This window comes from Mastigoproctus giganteus, chromosome 14 (assembly GCF_048544385.1).
Source record: "Mastigoproctus giganteus isolate SK-2022 chromosome 14, ASM4854438v1, whole genome shotgun sequence".
Lineage (NCBI taxonomy): Eukaryota > Metazoa > Arthropoda > Arachnida > Uropygi > Thelyphonidae > Mastigoproctus > Mastigoproctus giganteus.
The window spans coordinates 68,255,709-68,273,764 of record NC_143588.1 but is presented as its reverse complement, the minus strand read 5'-3'; the positions used below and the strand labels follow the sequence as shown (position 1 = coordinate 68,273,764).

Here is an 18,056-nt window from a genome sequence, read left to right as displayed (position 1 = left end):
TGGCTAGACCCACTGCACCACCAAGCCATCCGTACTGCAACTGGAGCATTCAGAACATCTCCCGTCCAGAGTTTATACGTCGAAGCAGGTGAACCACCACTATTGCTCCGACGAAAGCAATTGTCGCTAAACTATACCTTCAAACTAAAATCCCTGCCAGACAACCCAACCTGGGCTTGTGTTTTTGAGCCACGATGGGAAACGCTTTATAAAACCCGTCAGACTGCTAACCGATCCTTTGGCATCCGTGTCCAAGATCTGCTCAGAGAGCTCAACATTACGGTAGACAATGTTGCAAAGTCACCAAGGCATCTACTTCCACCCTGGCATGCTCGCTTACCATCATGTGACTTCTCCATAAAAAGTTGGGGTAAAGCCATAACTCCGTCCTCTGTCTACCAACAACTCTATGCTGCCCATCGATCCGATTGCTCTGATTTCTTGCCTGTGTTCACTGATGGCTCGAAGTCAGAGTTGTCTGTAGGATCTGCTGCTGTCTTTCCAGATTGTACTATATCTGGGAAGATTCCCCTCGAATGCAGCATATATACAGCTGAGTTGTATGCTATAGAGCTAGCCTTGGACCACATTAAAACCCGGAAGCATCAAAGATGTATGGTGTACACTGACTCTTCAAGTACACTGCAGGCTTTATCGGGGATGAGATATAATCCTCATCCAATATTGACCCGGGTTCAGCAGACTTTACATTCTTTGTTTGAGAGTTCACTCGATATCCGTTTCTGCTGGATCCCAAGCCACATTGGGATCAGGGGAAATGAACTGGCTGATGCTGCGGCCAGATCACCAGAACCCCAAAACACGTATTGCCTGTTAGTCCCCTATACAGACTACAGGCAAATAATACACCAAAAGATTAATTCCCAATGGCAACAATCTTGGCATGAGCAAGTCACAAACAAGCTCTATCAGATAAAGCCTGTAATCGGACATTGGCAGTCTAGTCTGCGCAGGAACCGCAGAGAGGAAGTTGTTTTAGCTCGCCTCCGCATAGGACACAGTCACCTTACACATGCTTTTCTGCTGAGGGCAGATGACTGTCCTATGTGCGAGAACTGTGGCACCATTTTAACTATTTATCACATTTTAACCGTGTGTCCACGTTTTACCCCTGAACGTGATTTTTATTTTACCGCTTTTAGTCATCTGGCTGAGCCTTATACACTCAGCCAGATTTTATCCGACAATGACCACGTGTCTGCTGTTTTTAGCTTTTTAAAATCAATAAACGTTTTCGCTTATATATAAAATTTACATTTTATTGTGAATTTTTGTTGATTTACCTTTTATACATTTGCTAAATTTTTTGACATAGTGACCTAATTAATTAGGTCACTGAAAGTTTACTCTTTTATACATGACCTGGTCTTGGCGCATTATAGCCTAAGTTGCTAATGCGCCAATAAAACCCAAATCAAACTCAAACTCAAACCCTTAACTTACTCCTGTTCTTTGCCACCTTTTTTTCACTTTCTTATTCCAAAGGTGTTTTTCCTTCTGCTTGGAAATTTGCTCATATCCAGCCAGTTCCTAAAAAGGGTGACAAATCCCTCCCATCCAATTATAGTCCCATTGCAATTACTTCTATTCTTTCTAAAGTAATGGAGAAATCAATTAACCACCAACTCTTAAACTACCTAGTAACCTTCCGTCCGTTCAACAATCACCAGTATGAATTCCGTCAGTGTTGATCCACTGGTGATATTCTGGCTTATGTTACCTATTTATGGACAAATTCAAAGGAAAAGTTTGGTGAAACACAAGCAGTTGCTCTTGACATCTCGAAGGCTTTCAATCATGTTTGGCATAAAGGTCTTCTAAAGAAGCTTCCATCTTATTGTTTGCCAACTTTTTTTTTGTAATTGGTTATCTAGTTTTCTCTCTGATCACTCACTGAGGGTGATGGTAGATGGCTCTGTCTTCTGACTTCTCCACTAATGCTGGTGTCCCCCAAGGTTCAGTTCTTTCCCCTACTCTTTTCCTCTTGTGTATTAATGACCTTCTTCCATTGACTGGAAATCGTATCCATAGTTTTGACAATGATAGCACATTGCATTCCACTCTCCATTTTGAGAAACCCTTTGCCCTGCTCAATCAGCTTCAACTTATTGAATATCTGCTACCCATTCCTTAAATGCCAATCTCCAGGTAATTCTCCATTGGGGCAAAGACAACTTAGTTGATTTCAATCCTTCTAAAACTCAAAAAAAGGATTCTTCTGCTCCTACACTTACTTTTGATGACACTCCGATTTCTAGGCAAGTTGATATATCTCTTTTGGAAATTACCCTGACTTCTGATCTCTCTTGGCACAAGCACATTACAAATATTGCTTCCTCTGCATCTAAAAAACTTTGTTTTCTCTTTCGATCTCAGCGTTACTTTTCATCCAAACAGCTGTTCACTCTGTACAAATCGCAAATACACCCTACCATGGAATATTGTTCCCACATCTGGGACAGTTCCCCCCCCCCAAACCTCTCTCAGGCTTCTAGATTCCATTCAGAAGACGGCAGTTAGGTTTATTGATGACCCCTATCTAACAGAGTCTCGCCACTCGCTGTCTCATAGACGTACTGTTTCTGCTGCATGTGTTTTCTATAGATACTTCCACGGGCACTGTTCTTCTGAATTGGCTTCTATTATTCCTGCTCTCTCTCTTTCAAAACAGTCCGAACACGTGCCTCCGCCAGCCAACACCCATTTACTGTCCAACTTCAAACTCACAGAACCAACTTTTCATCTTCTTCATTTATTCATTCAACTGCTTTCTGGAACAACCTTCCTTTGTACATATTTTCTGTAAATTACAGTCTACAGAAGTTTAAGTCTAATGTCAACAAATATCTTCTTTCATCTTCTCAACCTCCATCCCAAGCACGGTACCAAGTACTATAGGTTCTAATACCTCTTGTGTTTGGGGTTTTCATAAAAAAAAAGCACATCTCCAATCTCTAGTTAATCTTTTACATCAGTACAAGAGGATCCCATCTTGGAATAACAAGGAAGTGAATTCTGTGAAGGTAAAGAAAGCCAACAGAGAACTATGGGAAACTTACTGGACAAACTTACCCTGGGGCTCACATCTGGTGAGTATGGGCTTGGCATATCCGGGGTCCTGAGCTGGATATCATCATTCTTCTCTTTCTTTTTGATTTCTTTTAATTCTCTCTCTCTGGGTAACTTGGATTTTTTTTTTTTTTTTTTTTTGGCTGGTGCAGCATAAGCCTCAGGCTTCCTTGCACTCTATGGCTAATAATAATAATGATAACTGGTTTGCCACTATCACAGCTTCTACCTGCATTCTCAGTAAACAGACTGTGCATGTTATCAGTAGTGGCCGTAAAAGTCAAGAACAATATATTGATTGACACGTAGGTTTGACAGACAATGTACTGATTGTTGTGTGAATACAACAGACAGTAACATCATCACATTAAGTGATTGACATTATGATACTCATATATATATAAGAATCTTCCTTTCTTTTCCTATTTTTTCGTAATGTAACCTTTAAAGTTAGTATGGAAACCTTTTCCTATTATTTCTTAACATTTAAGGCCAGGTTAGGAAATATAACGAAAAATAAAGAAACCAGTAACCCTTTTCCTTTTTTTCCTAACTTAACCTTAAAAATATACAAAGAAATCAGTAATATGGCATTTTTAAAGCAAAAACACTCATGCACTCCAATAATCTGCTTTTAATAATGAGAAAGAACTAATCATTACATTATCTGTCATGCCTCCGTGTCAATCAATATATTCTTCATCGTATAAAAAACATTATGAGAATCCTATTCTCTTGAAACTTTATACCAGATGTGTTGGACAGACAACTTGTATAATCGAGACCTGCTAATATTTGTAAAATCGGACAAATGCTAACCTTTTGTGATTTTCTCTTGTAGAGGATCTATGTCCTCATTTTGAATTTAAATCTGTGTTTCAATATTTAGTTTAATGCTTTTTTCTTGTTTCTTGTTATTTTCTTGTAATATAATATTTTGAACATTTATTTTCAGTTCCAAAGGAAGTAATTGAGAAACTAGCTACTGGACTTTTATCTTTATATGTTGAAGACCTAAAGTCAATGTCAGGAAGTTTATCAGAATTAACGTAAGTTGAAACATTTCCAGGGATTTTTAATTTATCTATAATAATAAGAGTCTGTGACCTTTCAGATCAGTAGCTCTGATTTTTTATTTTTATTTTTTAATTAAATGCATTAATTCTATTTTGAACGATTAAAATTTCAAATTTGTAATTATTAGTACCTTGCGTGAGAGGACACCATTTATCAACTGATAAATGTCATGAAATATTTTCTCAGTAAATGAAACAGATTATGTAATTTATATATTAAAATCAGAAAGAATATTTGGAAGAGTGCATAAGGCTTACCTTTAATTCTGGAGTGAGTTTCTTTATGAAATTTAATTTAATAATACTTAAATATTTTAACACATTTGCTGCCTTTACACATATAAACATAAAACGGCACTAGGAGTGATTTGCCGCAACATGTATCTGCATTCAGAATGCACCCGAATGCTATGCTCTAATGCATTGAGCAGTCAACCAGTGAGTGCTGTAAGCATAAAGGCATATAAAAGTCCCCTCGACGTGGGCACCTGTACGTGGTGAGGGGACCTCCAGGGTTACATCTTTTGGAATCCGGCGTGTGCAGCCGTGCGCCGCGACCCGTGGATTTCAGAAAGGGGGATCCTGGTGGCTGAGGGGCCCAGCCTTAATACACCACTTTGGCCCTTGCTTCGACAAGACGGGTGGTCCCGGACCGGCCCGACTGGGATCAATTGGCGGGTGGTTCTTACTGCTAGGGTCAACTGCGTTCCAATAGGCCTCCCTCCCTTTGGTCCTGGGACAGGATCAAGGCTTATTGGAATCGTGGGTATGGTGCCTCTAAGCTAACTTGGCGTCCCATTCGTGTACGCAGTACCTGCTAGTTCACGGGTGGGCGTCCCCTCGTAGGGCTCCGTGGTGGGTGAGGTACTTAGGGCATCTGAAATTTTTATTTTACTCATATGAGTAATTTAAATTCTGCTTCTTCTGGGGCCCTAACAAGGCCCCTACCTAACAGAGACGATAACACTGACAACACCTCTGTCAAGAGAGCCAGAACTGAGGATAAAACACCATCTGTAACACCATTCGACTGGAGAGCAGTCAATTGGGAAGATGTCACCCTTCTTTATCCAGAAAGGATTAGAGGGGTTGGCAGGATCACCCAAATCTGTAAAACAACTGCGTTCTGGCGACCTTTTGGTCGAAGCCACAACTGTGAAACAGGTGGAAAAAATCCTGAAAGCCACAACAATAGGGGGAATACCTATCATCGTAACCCACACAAAACTTTGAACTCTTCACGAGGTGTCATTTCAGAGTGGGACCTTCTTCATGTTTCTGAAGAAGAGATCTGCTCTGAATTGAAAGAACAAGGAGTGACGGCTGTTAAAAGGATAGCAATTAGAAAGGATGGGAATCTTGTCCCTATCCGAGTTCTCATCCTAACATTTAACACCCCACGGCCTCCACGTTCCATCAAGGCAGGCTATCTAAACTGCCCAGTGAGGATTTATATCCCAAACCCGCTGCGGTGTTTTAGATGCCAAAAATACGGCCACTCACAAACATCTTGCCGTGGTAACCCTGCCTGTGCTCCATCTGGTGTTAAAGACCACAAGAGCAAGGAATGTTCAGCTCCAAAACCGACCTGTGTCAACTGCCAAGGAGAGCACCCCGCCTACTCTAGAGTATGCCAGCGGTGGAAGGATGAAAAGTATAAATAGTGGGAAACCTTCATATGCCCAGAAGGTTTCTGCTAAGTGCACTATCAGTACACAAACTGAGATGACTATACCACCAAGAGAGTCATTCACCCCGATTGCGCGCTATTTATTGAGTTCACAAAAGCCCACCAAAAAAACACAGTTAGCCGCCACTCCTATATCCTCCTAGTGCTCCACCACTACCAAAACCAAGTGGTAAAGAGCCTCCAGTAATAACAGAAACAATGGATATAGAAAACAAGGAGGTACCGGAAGAATCAGTCTTGGAACTCTATGCGGAGGAAGAAATGGACACGGGACAGCGTCCATTCTTCCCCAAAAAAGATAAATCCAAGAAATCGAACCTAGATAGCGTTAGTATAGTATAGGTTATAATATTTTCAGTGATCGGTAAAATCTATTAAACTTGTTGAACTTCGTTGGCATTTAAATTGTACTTTTAACTAAATACATATACCGACTCAGATTACAAACGTAACATAATTAATTAATACATAACTGATACGGAAATTATATAAAGGGAACTCAGAGATAATTAATACTTGACACTAAAAAATATATATCCCGTTATAACTGAGTTGGGAGATAAGTTAGGGTTATAAACTGAAATTGAAATTTTATTTAAATTAAAAGAAATCATGACTCAGACCAGAGCAGCAAAACAAAAGGCTCAAGCTAATGGAAGTGCTGTGGCTCAGAGGAGAACTGAGGGGGGCAGTTGCCTTCTGAATCACAGCCTTTTAAAATGCACAGCTTGCATGATGTTTGTGGAGCATTCAGGTACGGGACATGATATTGCCATGGGGGATGTCTTTGTGTGTGTGTGTGCGCGCGCGCGATGCAAGGAGTGTATCGAAATCGGGCAACAACTCAGTGTTCTTATGGGCCTATGAGAGCTTGAAGGACAGGGTGGATGCCCTCGAAGGAACTAAATTGAGGGGCCCATTAAGCTCTCAGCTGCCCACATCAACGCCAGAGCTTGCACTTGGTCATCGCGCAGCACAGCGGCAACCCCCAAGGCAGAATGCGCTGGTCCCAGAGGAACTAGTAGTTGTTGGTGACTCTATTGTCAGGGAAACGGGGAACATGCTTTGTAAAAAGGATAGGTGGAACAGGACCAGGGTATGTCTGCCAGGGGCAAAGGTTGATGACGTTGTAGAGCAGATATCATCTTTTAAGGGCACAAAAGGTGATATAGTTGTACACGTTGGCACTAACGATATCAAGAGTAGGTGACCGGCAGAATTGCTTAACAAGTACAGGTCACTGTTGAAAAAAAGCCGTGAAATAGGGTTGAATTTGAAAGTGTCTGCAATTCTGCCCAGACACTAAAGGAGGAAGTATATGATGAGAGCCTTGTCGATCAATTCGGCCCTGGAAAGATTGTGCAAGGCTCAAGGGGTAGAATTTTTTTCAGCGTGGACTCTACTTGTTAACAGGAGAGATTGCTTCTACAGGGATGGGATACACTTAAATAGAAAGGGTGCAAGAATATTTGCTGATGCTATCGAGGCAGTTTTAGGTGGGTCGGAAAACTGCTAGCTTGGGGGGAGACAAAGACGAATAGATTAACAGTAGCCACTGGCAGAGGTGAAAGAGATTCTTGCACTGCTTCTATTGGAATGAGCAGAAGCCTGAAAAACAAGATGCAGGATAACAGAGACTGCTGGGAGTCATTGTGGTACAAGTAAACACATGGGTTGTGTTAGGGTAGCTAAGAATAGAAATAGGTGCATGTATAGTTGCGTGTACACCAATGCTAGGAGTTTAGTAAATAAATTTGATGAATTTGAGGTATTGCTCAAAACATCAAAGGCAGATATTGTTGGGATATCAGAGACGTGGTGTCACAAAGATATAAGGAATGCAGAACTGGAATTTGGGGAGTACAATGTCTACAGAAAGGATAGACTGGATAGGAAGGGAGGAGGGGTGCTATTAGTTAAGAAATACATAAAATCCAAGGAAGTGAAGCCAGTGGACATCGTTGGACAGTGCAGTGTCGAGTCAGTTTGGTGTGACATAAGCACTGGGAGATCAAAATTGAGAGTAGGTGTGTGCTATAGGCCTAATGACTCTGATGAGTATAATAAGAAACTGTAAGAGTGGGTCAGTAAATCAGAGAGTCTTATAATGGGAGATTTTAATTTCCCAGATATTGACTGGAATTTGGGGGCTGGTCACTCACACACTAGCAAGGCTTTTGTGGATTTATTGGATGATTGTTTTCTACATCAGCATGTTCGGGAGGCAACTAGAGGGAGGAATACTCTTGATTTGATTATCAGCAGTGATTCTTCATGCATTAAGAATCTGCAGATAAATGAACCACTAGGTGGCAGTGAACACAGTGTGCCGAAGTGGGATTTACTCAAAGAGGTAACTACCATTAGGGGTAAAGGGAAGGGTTATTGCTTTCGTAAAGGCGACTACGATGGACTGAGACAGTATTTAAATTTTATACAGTGGGACCAACTGATGATGTTACCAACAGCAAATGCAAAATGGGAAGCATTCAAAGAACTTATCTTGGAATCTACTAGGCTTTACATACCAACTAAGAAATATTGTTCAAGGTTTAGGCCTAAATGGATGTCAGATGAACTAATGAGGCATATGGCAGAGAAGAAAAATGCATGGGATACATACAAATTAACACATGACACATAAGCCTATGATAGATACAAGTTGATCTGTAACCAAGTTACAAAGGAGGTTAGGCAGGCGAAGGCACATTACGAGAAATCTTTGGCAAGGGATGCAAAGAAAAACAGCAAAGAGTTCTTTACTTATGTAAACTCTAGAAGGAAGGGGATGAATCAGATTGGTCCACTTGATATCGATGGGTCAACTGTTGATGATCCTGCTCAGGTAGCTAACAAACTAAATGAATATTTTGCATCGGCATTCACACATGAGGAGTTATTTAGCGAGGGGAATGCCAGAGGTGTATTCAACTCTAGCAGTAAGCTAGAGAATCTTGTAATAACTGAGTAAAGTGGAGGAGAAATTGTTGAAGATAAACACAAGAAAGGCACCCGGGGTGGATGGGATCTATCCAGTTATATTAAAGGAGGCAGCAGAGGAAGTAAGCAAACCCTTAACCATAATTATGAGAGCTTCCTTGGACTCAGGGGAGGTACCCACAGAGACTGGAGATGTGCAAATGTGACCCCAATTCACAAAGGAGGATCAAAGGCTGACACAAGTAATTATAGACCTGTGAGTTTAACTTCTGTTCCAGGAAAATTAATGGAGGCACTAGTTAAAGAAGCACTGCAGGATTTAGAGAAGACTTCAGTTATAGTTCGGACACAGCATGGTTTTGTTAAGGGGAAGTCTTGCCTGACCAATTTGATTGGATACTATGATGCAATCACAAAGGAACTGGATGCAGAGAATAACTTTGATATTATATACTTGGATCTTAGAAAGGCTTTTGATACTGTTGCACATGGAAGACTGCTGCACAAATTGGAGCAGTGTGGCATTGGAGGCAAATTGCTGCTGTGGATAAAGGGGTGGCTGAGAGGGAGAAGACAGAGAGTGGTAATCAATGGACACTGCTCGTAGTCGACTAATGTTATTAGTGGAGTCCCTCAGGGCTCAGTGTTGGGTCCATTATTGTTTTCTGTATTTATAAATGATATTGATGATGGTATATCAAGCTTAATGTTGAAGTTTGCAGACGATACAAAGGTAGGCAGGGTTGTCAAGGACACTACTGACACTATGCTGCTGCAACAGGATCTGGAAAGGTTGAGCAGATGGGCTGAGAGGTGGCAAATGAAGTTTAACATTGACAAATGTAAAGTACTACACATGGGAAACAGCAACCCCAGAGCAACGTATCAACTCTGTGGTACTACACTGACAGTGGTAGAGAATGAAAGGGACCTGGGGGTGGTTGTGCAGGCAGATATGAAGTTCTCTGAGCAGTGCAGACGGGCTGCAAGAGTAGCTCATGGTGTATTATCAATGATATATAGGAATTTTTCTAGCAGGGATAAGGAGGTGATTATTCCCTTGTATAAGGCAATGGTCAGGCCACACCTAGAGTACTGTATACAGGTCTGGAGGCCTCATTTCAAGAAGGACGTAGAACTGCTGGAACGAGTACAGAGAAGGGCAACAAGATTATTGAATGGAACAAAGGGGTGCTCTTACGAAGAAAGGCTTAAGTTTTGCAAATTACAGTTTCTGGAGACTAGGCACCAGCGAGGTGATCTGATGGAGGTGTATAAAGCCTTGAATTGTTTGAGCATGCTCGATGCTGATGGGATTCTTCCTCTCGCTCAGAATAATCACCTGAGAGGGCATAAATTCAAATTGAGGAAAGACAGATGTAGAGGATAGATGTGCGGAAATTTGCGTTTAGCCAGAGGGTGGTTGGTTTGTGGAACAGACTTCCATCCCTTGTCGTGGAAGTTGATAGCCTAAATAAGTTTAAGGCTCAGCTGGACAGGTATTTTGAATGAACAGAGGGGTGAAGTGGAAGTGTTTTTTTTTTTTTTTTATTTTTGGCTGATGCTGCATAAGCTTGCTTTCTTGCATCAAATGCCTCTACTAATGCTAATGCTAAAGACTGACAAAAGTAAGCCCTCAGCACCTCGGAAGCCGCCTGACAGACCCACCAAGCCAAAATAATGGCTAAATTCATACAATGGAATTGTCGTGGATTCCGGCGAAATACAGATGACATCAAGACCCTTCTGCAAAAGCACGAGCCAGTTTGCTTTTGCTTGCAGAAGACTTATCTAAAGGCAAGTGATAACCCCACCATGCATAACATAACTTTTTTTTTTCCTAAGGATAGAATTGCAGATGGTCCTGCTCATGGAGGAGTGGCTATCCTTGTGAACAACCAGACCCCAGTTCAGCCCTTTCTAATTACAACTGGCATAGAGGCTGTTGCAATTCGCCTTACAGTGGGATTTTTATTAACTGTGTGCTCTATTTATTTGCCACCTGGGACTGACATCTCCCAGGAAGACCTTGATGATCTTGTAATGCAGTTGCCTCCCCCTTTCTTACTTCTGGGGGATTTTAATGGACATAACACTCTGTGGGGTAGTGCTAACATCAATGGAAGGGGACGAGTCATAGAGCGTATGCTCAATGACAATGACCTTTCCCTTCTAAATACTGGAACAAATACCTTCTTCCACATGCCTACCTGTACGTTTTCTTCCATTGATCTCTCTATCTGCTCCCCTTCTCTTCTCCCTTCACTCACTTGGGAAGTGGAGGAGAATCCATACGGAAGTGATCACTTCCCTGTGATAACCTTGTTATACAGTGGGAGACCGTGTCTTCCTTTCAGGTTACCACGGTGGAAGATTGATCAGGCTGACTGGTCTGCCTTCCAACATCAGGCAAATTTTGACCTCAGTACCGTCAGTCAGGAGCCCATCAATGATGCAGTAACGTACATCACAGAAATTATTGTCCAAGCAGCTGCGAATACTGTTCCAAAAACATCTGCCCGGTTTCCACCATTTCCTAAACCTTGGTGGAATTCACAGTGCACAGCAGCAAAAAAGGCTCAAAACAAAGTGTGGGGGATATTCTGCCGATATCCTACCACGACCAACCTTATAGCATTTAAACTTGCACGAGCCAAAGCACGCTACATCCACCGTCAGAGTCAAAAGGAATCGTGGATCCGTTTTACTTCATCAATTACTCAGTCCACTAGTACTAAGTTGGTCTGGGATAAAATCCGGAAAATTAAGGGAAAATATACATCCCACCCTTCTTCAATCCTAGATTATAATGGATGCACTATTGCAGATCCAACTGCAATAGCCAATTCTTTTGGGGAAACATTCTCTGACATCTCTGCAACATCTTCGTATTCCCCAGAGTTCCTGGTCCTGAAACATAAAATCGAAAAACAGGCACTTAGTTTTAAGTCTAAGAGGGTCTATCCGTACAACAGGCCATTCACTATACAGGAACTGAAAAGAGCCTTACTCTTTCTAAAGCAAGTGCTGTTGGACCAGATGGCATCCATTATGAAATGATTAAGCATCTTTCACCAAAATCTATGGATTATCTGCTCATTCTGTATAACAGAATCTTTATTGAAGGGCAGTTTCCGGATTCCTGGCACAAGGCAATCGTTCTTGCCTTTGCTAAGCCAGGAAAGGAACCAAAAGTCACTACTAATTATCGTCCTATTGCTTTGACTAGCTGTCTGTGCAAAATACTGGAGAGAATGGTTAATTTTCGTTTAATCTGGTATTTAGAATCAAATGACCTTCTCTCCAACATCCAGTGCGGCTTCCGAAGGAACCGGTCCACTTTGGACCATCTTGTTAGACTGGAAACATCCATCCGGGATGCTTTCCTAAAACGTGAACACTTGGTATCAGTGTTCTTTGACATGGAGAAAGCGTATGACACAACTTGGAGATTTGGCATCTTAAAAGATCTGCATAGTCTTGGTCTTAGAGGGCAACTCCCCATTTTTATTAAAAACTTTCTAGCCAATCGATCTTTCCAAGTTCGTGTGGGATCCTCACTCTCTCGTTCCTTTAGCCAAGAGGAGGGAGTACCACAGGGATCAGTTTTAAGTGTCGCGCTTTTCGCCGTCAAAGTAAATTCCATCACAGAACAACTTCCTCCCACCTTAAACAGTGCCCTCTATGTTGATGACTTTAGCATATTTTGTCAGTCATGCAACATGAGAGTTATTGAAAGACAACTGCAAAAATCCATTGATCGCCTTAATTCCCGAGCACTTGCTAATGGCTTCAGGTTCTCGCCGGAGAAGACCATTTGCATACATTTTTGTCGTAAGCGTAATCTTCATCCTGAACCTGAATTAAGGCTCGGACAAAATGCTATTCCAGTAGCAGCGGACACAAAATTCTTGGGACTCATATTTGATAAAAAGCTAACCTTTCTGGATCACATCCATCAACTCCGCACAAAGTGCACAAGAGGGCTGAATATTCTGCGCTCTCTTTCCTCTAATCTTGGGGTGCGGGTCGATGCACCCTACTACGCATCTACCGCAGTTGTACGATCCAGACTAGATTATGGGTCCCTGGTATACAATTCAGCCAGAGACAGTGTACTTCGCTGGCTGGATCCTGTCCATCATCTGGCTCTCCGTACCACTATTGGAGCATATCGAACATCTCCTGTCCAGAGCTTATACGTCGAAGCAAACGAACCGCCGTTATCTCTTCGACGTAAGCAGTTGTCTCTAAACTACGCTTTAAAACTGAAATCCCTGCTAGACCATCCTACGTGGCCATCCGTTTTTGAGCCACGATGGGAAAATTTGTACAACACCCGTAAGACTGCCAATCGTCCTTTTGGTATTCGTCTCCAAGAGCTACTCAAAGAAGTTAATATGAAGGTAGACAAGGTTGCCCAAACACCAAAGCAACCCCTTCCACCCTTGCATGCTCATGTTCCATCATGTGACTTGTCCCTTAGAAATTGGGGAAAGTTGGACATCTGTCTACCTGCAGCTTTATTCAGCACACCGAGCTGAACATTCTGACTTCGCGCCAGTTTACACAGACGGTTCGAAGTCAGAATCATATGTGGGATCTGCTGCTGTCTTTACAGACAGCACTACATTGGAGCAGATTCCCTCTGAATGCAGCATATTTACTGCAGAGCTGCACGCTATAGAGTTAGCCTTGGATCAAATTAGTGAATGCCAATACAAACGGTTCATTTTATATTCCGACTCCCTCAGTGTGTTATAGGCTTTAATATCTGTGAGATATAATCCTCATCCGGTTCTGTCTTGCATTCAGCAGAAGATTCACTTTCTCCATGAACGTGAATATGATATCTGCTTCTGCTGGATTCCCGGCCACATTGGGATTAGGGGAAATGATTTGGCTGACACCGCAGCCAAATCAGCAATTCCCAGTAATAATCGCTGCCTGTCAGTCCCCTATACAGACTACAGGCAAATAATACATCAAAAGATACACTCCCAATGGCAGGATTCGTGGAACAGACAGACTAATAAATTATATCGTATAAAGCCTGTAATTGAACCGTGGCAGTCTAGTCTGCGCAGGAATCGTAAGGAGGAAGTTGTTCTTGCCCGGACCCGCATAGGACATAGTCATTTGACTCATTCGTTTTTGCTGAGGGCTGATGACCCTCCTATGTGTGAGTCCTGTGGCACAATTTTAACTATCAGACACATTTTAATTGATTGTCCATATTTTAGTAATATCCGTTTTACCGCTTTTAATCATCTGACTGAGCCGTATACACTCAGTCAGATTTTATCTGACAATGACCATGTCTGCATTTTTAGCTTTTATAAATCAATAAAGGTTTTTACTTGTATTTAATATTTACTTGTTATTTCTTTATTGATTTATCTTTTGCATTTTATACCTTTGTTATTTTATATTTTGACATGGTGACCTAAGTAATTAGGTCAGGGAAACAAAAATTTTTATATATCACCTGGTTTTGGCGCATTATAGCCTTAGTTGCTAATGCGCCAATAAAACCCAAGAACCAACCAACCAGCATATAAAAGTAATGACTATTCAGTATTAGCACACTGATCGAATGTTTTGCAGTAACGCTTGGCCTATTTTGCAGATTTGGCACAGTTTTATTTGTTTACAGCCCAGCACTAAAGTAAGTGATCATTTTAGCAATGAATTTCGAACTTTTAATTTTCAATCATTATTGTTGTTGATTTTTGCAACGTACTGAAAATTGCAGCACATTAAATGATTTCTGTCACATTTCAGTGGCAGTGAATGTGAAATATTAATTTGCTGTTTTGACTTGATTTTCCGTCATTAAAATAAAACTATTGTCAAAAATGAAATTACAACTTTTTTAAAAATCTTAAAAATTATAAAAAACTTGTCACTTTTTTTTTTCTTCCTTTTTTGAAGCAATAGGGTTGTGGACTAATGTTATTAGTGGAGTCCCACAGGGTTCGGTATTGGGTCCACTGTTGTTTTGTATATTTATCAATGATATTGATGAAGGTATATCAAACTTGTCGAAGTTTCCAGATGATACAAAGGTTGGCAGGGTTGTTAATGACAGTAATGGCAGTGTGTTACTGCAACAGGATTTAGAAAATTTGGGCAGATGGGCTAAGAAGTGGCAACTGAAGTTTAACCTTGACAACTGCAAAGTACCGCATATGGGTAGAAGTAACCCCAGAGAAACGTACCAACTGTGTGGTACTACACTTAAGGTGGTAGAAAATGAAAAAGACCTGGGGGTCATTGTGCAGTCAGATATGAAGTTTTCTGAGCAATGCAGACAGGCTGCCAGGGCAGATCATGGGATTTTTGTCAGTGATATATAGGAATTTTGCTAGCAGGGAAAAGGAGGCGATGGTCAGGCTACACCTTGAGTACTGCGTACAGGTCTGGAGGCCTCATTTTAGGAAGGATGTAGATTTGCTTGAGCGTGTACAGAGAAGGGCAACAAGATTGGTGAGGGAAATGAAGGGATCCTCTTACCAAGAGAGGCTGAAGTTCTGCAAATTGCAGTGGCTGGAAACTAGGCACCTGCACGGTGATCTGATTGTGGTGTATAAGGCCTTGAATGGGTTGAGCACGCTGAATTCTGTTGGGATCCTTCCACTTGTTCAGATTATGAACCTAAGGGGGCATAAATTCAAATTAAGGAAAGACAGATGTAGAATAGATGTGCTGAAATTTGCCTTTAGCCAGCGGGTGGTTAATTGCTGGAACAAACTTCCATCTGTCATTGTGGAAGTTGATAGATTAAATAAATTTAAGGAGGAACTGGGCAGGATTTGGAGGGAATGGTGTGTTTTTTATTTTTTTTGGCTGATTCTGCATAAGCTCATACATGTGCTTTCTTGCATCACATGCCACTACTACTACTACTACAACATCTGTTTATGTACAGTGGAAGCCCTCTTAATTGGCTTCCACTTGACCAACTCACTGGATTAATCAAATTTCCCCACTTCCCTCTTTAAAACATACTGTCTGCTGCCTGCGACGCCCTTGTCATGGGGACTATCTCAGTATGCTTGCAGCTATGTGTAGGCTGGTGTAGTAAGCTGCTCCCACTTGTTGAGTTATATGCTCCTGAGAGGTCAATTGTGTGTTTGCACCAGTAAAATTATTTGTTATTGTAATTACAGTACATAATTTAACTAAATACCATGTAAATTAATGAAATGCAAGTGAGAAAAGAGTTGTTTCTATGAAAACTAAGTCAAATGCTCTAAAAAGACTTGATAAAGGTAAGTCTAAAAAAAAGATTATGCTTGACAGCTGTGGGCAAGACAACTGTAAAAGATTGGAAAGATAATAAAAAAACTAGGAGGATTTTTCGTTCATTTTGTTTTACAAAGGTAATTAAGTTCTTGCTTCACTTTAAAGAAACCAAAATTAGAGATAGTCAGTAATGATTCGTGGTTGTAGTTCATATAAGAAAGACAGCAGAGAACTCCAGTCAGCAGAAACCCATAAAAGTAGCACAAAGTAAAAGGTTGTGGTCTCTCATCAAAAGATTGATGGTGCAGACAGTTTTTCAGCAGAAAAATGTTGTTGGTATTCATGTATTGAGCATTAGCAAGAAGAGGTTATCCATTGATCAGACTGCTGCTCAAATATTTAAAGAAGATTTAAGGTCATTTTTCAACAGAGAAAATTTGACTGAACAACAATTCTATAATGTGGACAAAATAGGTCTTAATTATAATTTCATACCTTAAAAAATGATGGCAGAAAAACTAGAGCTTGCAGCAGTCGGATCCAAAGAGAGAAAATCATGGCAGGCAGCCTGCATCAATGAAGCTAGAATTCACAAATTTTCACTTTTTTGTTGTTAGTAAATCAACAAATCCCAAAATTCTAAAAATATAAATTGCTTACCTTTACCAGTTTACTACCCTCACAAAAATCAGCATGGATGGTGTTTGCATTATTTAAAGAATCCCCCCCCCCCATGAATTTGTACCTTCTGTACAAATTCATGGGAGGGGATGTAATGAAACACATGAAGAAAATAAAATAAAGAGAAAAGACTGTTTTCTCTTTCTGGATAACACTACTTCACATCCTATTTGTGAGGAACTTAAAAGAATGGCACATAAAGGCCAAGTTTTTACCACCGAATGTAATAGTATTCTTGTTCCAGCCTATGAATGAGGAAGTTATAAAATGCTTAATGAGATTACATAAGAAAAAATTTGTGTGTTCAATTTTGGAAAAAATAATGTTGATGATCAACATCAAGGATGTTTTTAGAATATAGCACTAGCACAGAGTGAAATTCCAAGTTCAGCATTTATTAAATCTTGGAGAAAGCTTTGGCCTGAGGTTGAATATGCTAATGAAATGAGAGTCCTGAAAAATAATTGAACATTCTGAAGGTCTACACAAGAAGATACACAACAATGGAATTCAACACTGTTTTCTAACAAATACACAACGATGGGATTCAATGCTGTTTTCTAACAAATTGGTGACAGTTTGTGGAAAATGAAATTATGGACATGGTAAGTATGCAGAAATCATACACACCATGATGGAAACAAATAGATCTAAATAAGAAGAGATTGAATCAATTCAGGACCAAAAATTTCTCATGTAATAGTCAAAACTGCCCTAGATGCAGCTTTATGTTATATTGTACAGCAGCCTAATTCAGCATTCAACAATGTAATGTTTATTAAAAAAAATAATAAAATAAAATAAAAGCGGAGGGACTATGCTGCAAATCAACACATTTCTTCATCCACGTTATGTAAATGAATCGCATATATGTTTTAAGTGAAAATAAAATTCTTAAGGCACTTATTTATACCTCTTTTATGATTCCTTACTTTAACTGACTTTTTCAATTAATTGACCAACTACTGGTCCTGATTGCATTGAATAAGAGGGCTTCTGCTGCATCACTTAATTTGATTTCATCAACTTCTGGATGGCAGAAAAACTCACTGGACAACAAGAAAGCTGAAATTTCTAGAGAATTTCAGCTTTCGTAAGTCAAAATCAGAAAACAGTGGCTGACAAGTGATGTCCTCATCTGATTTTAAAAGCTATATTCATGCTATCATGTATTAAAACACACCTACCCTTAGTTTGAAACAGATAGGAGATGGCAACATGCACTAGAAAAAATTAAGACATTTCATACATAGAAGGACACATTATTTGAAATGTACTTGATTGACCTTCAGAAATGTAGATCTACATGTATACATACTCCCCAGAGCTTA

The 18,056-nt window shown here is 40.5% G+C and overlaps 1 protein-coding gene across 1 annotated transcript in view; it reads left to right on the top strand.

Annotated features, from left to right (window-relative positions):
* The window catches only part of Pldn (biogenesis of lysosomal organelles complex 1 subunit pallidin), an 86,657-nt gene that overhangs the window by 33,636 nt on the left and 34,965 nt on the right, over window positions 1-18,056 (top strand). The window contains exon 3 of the mRNA XM_090388397.1: window positions 4,046-4,139. Within this exon, the coding sequence (XP_090244523.1) occupies window positions 4,046-4,139 (94 nt within the window). The remainder of the gene's footprint in view (window positions 1-4,045; window positions 4,140-18,056) is intronic.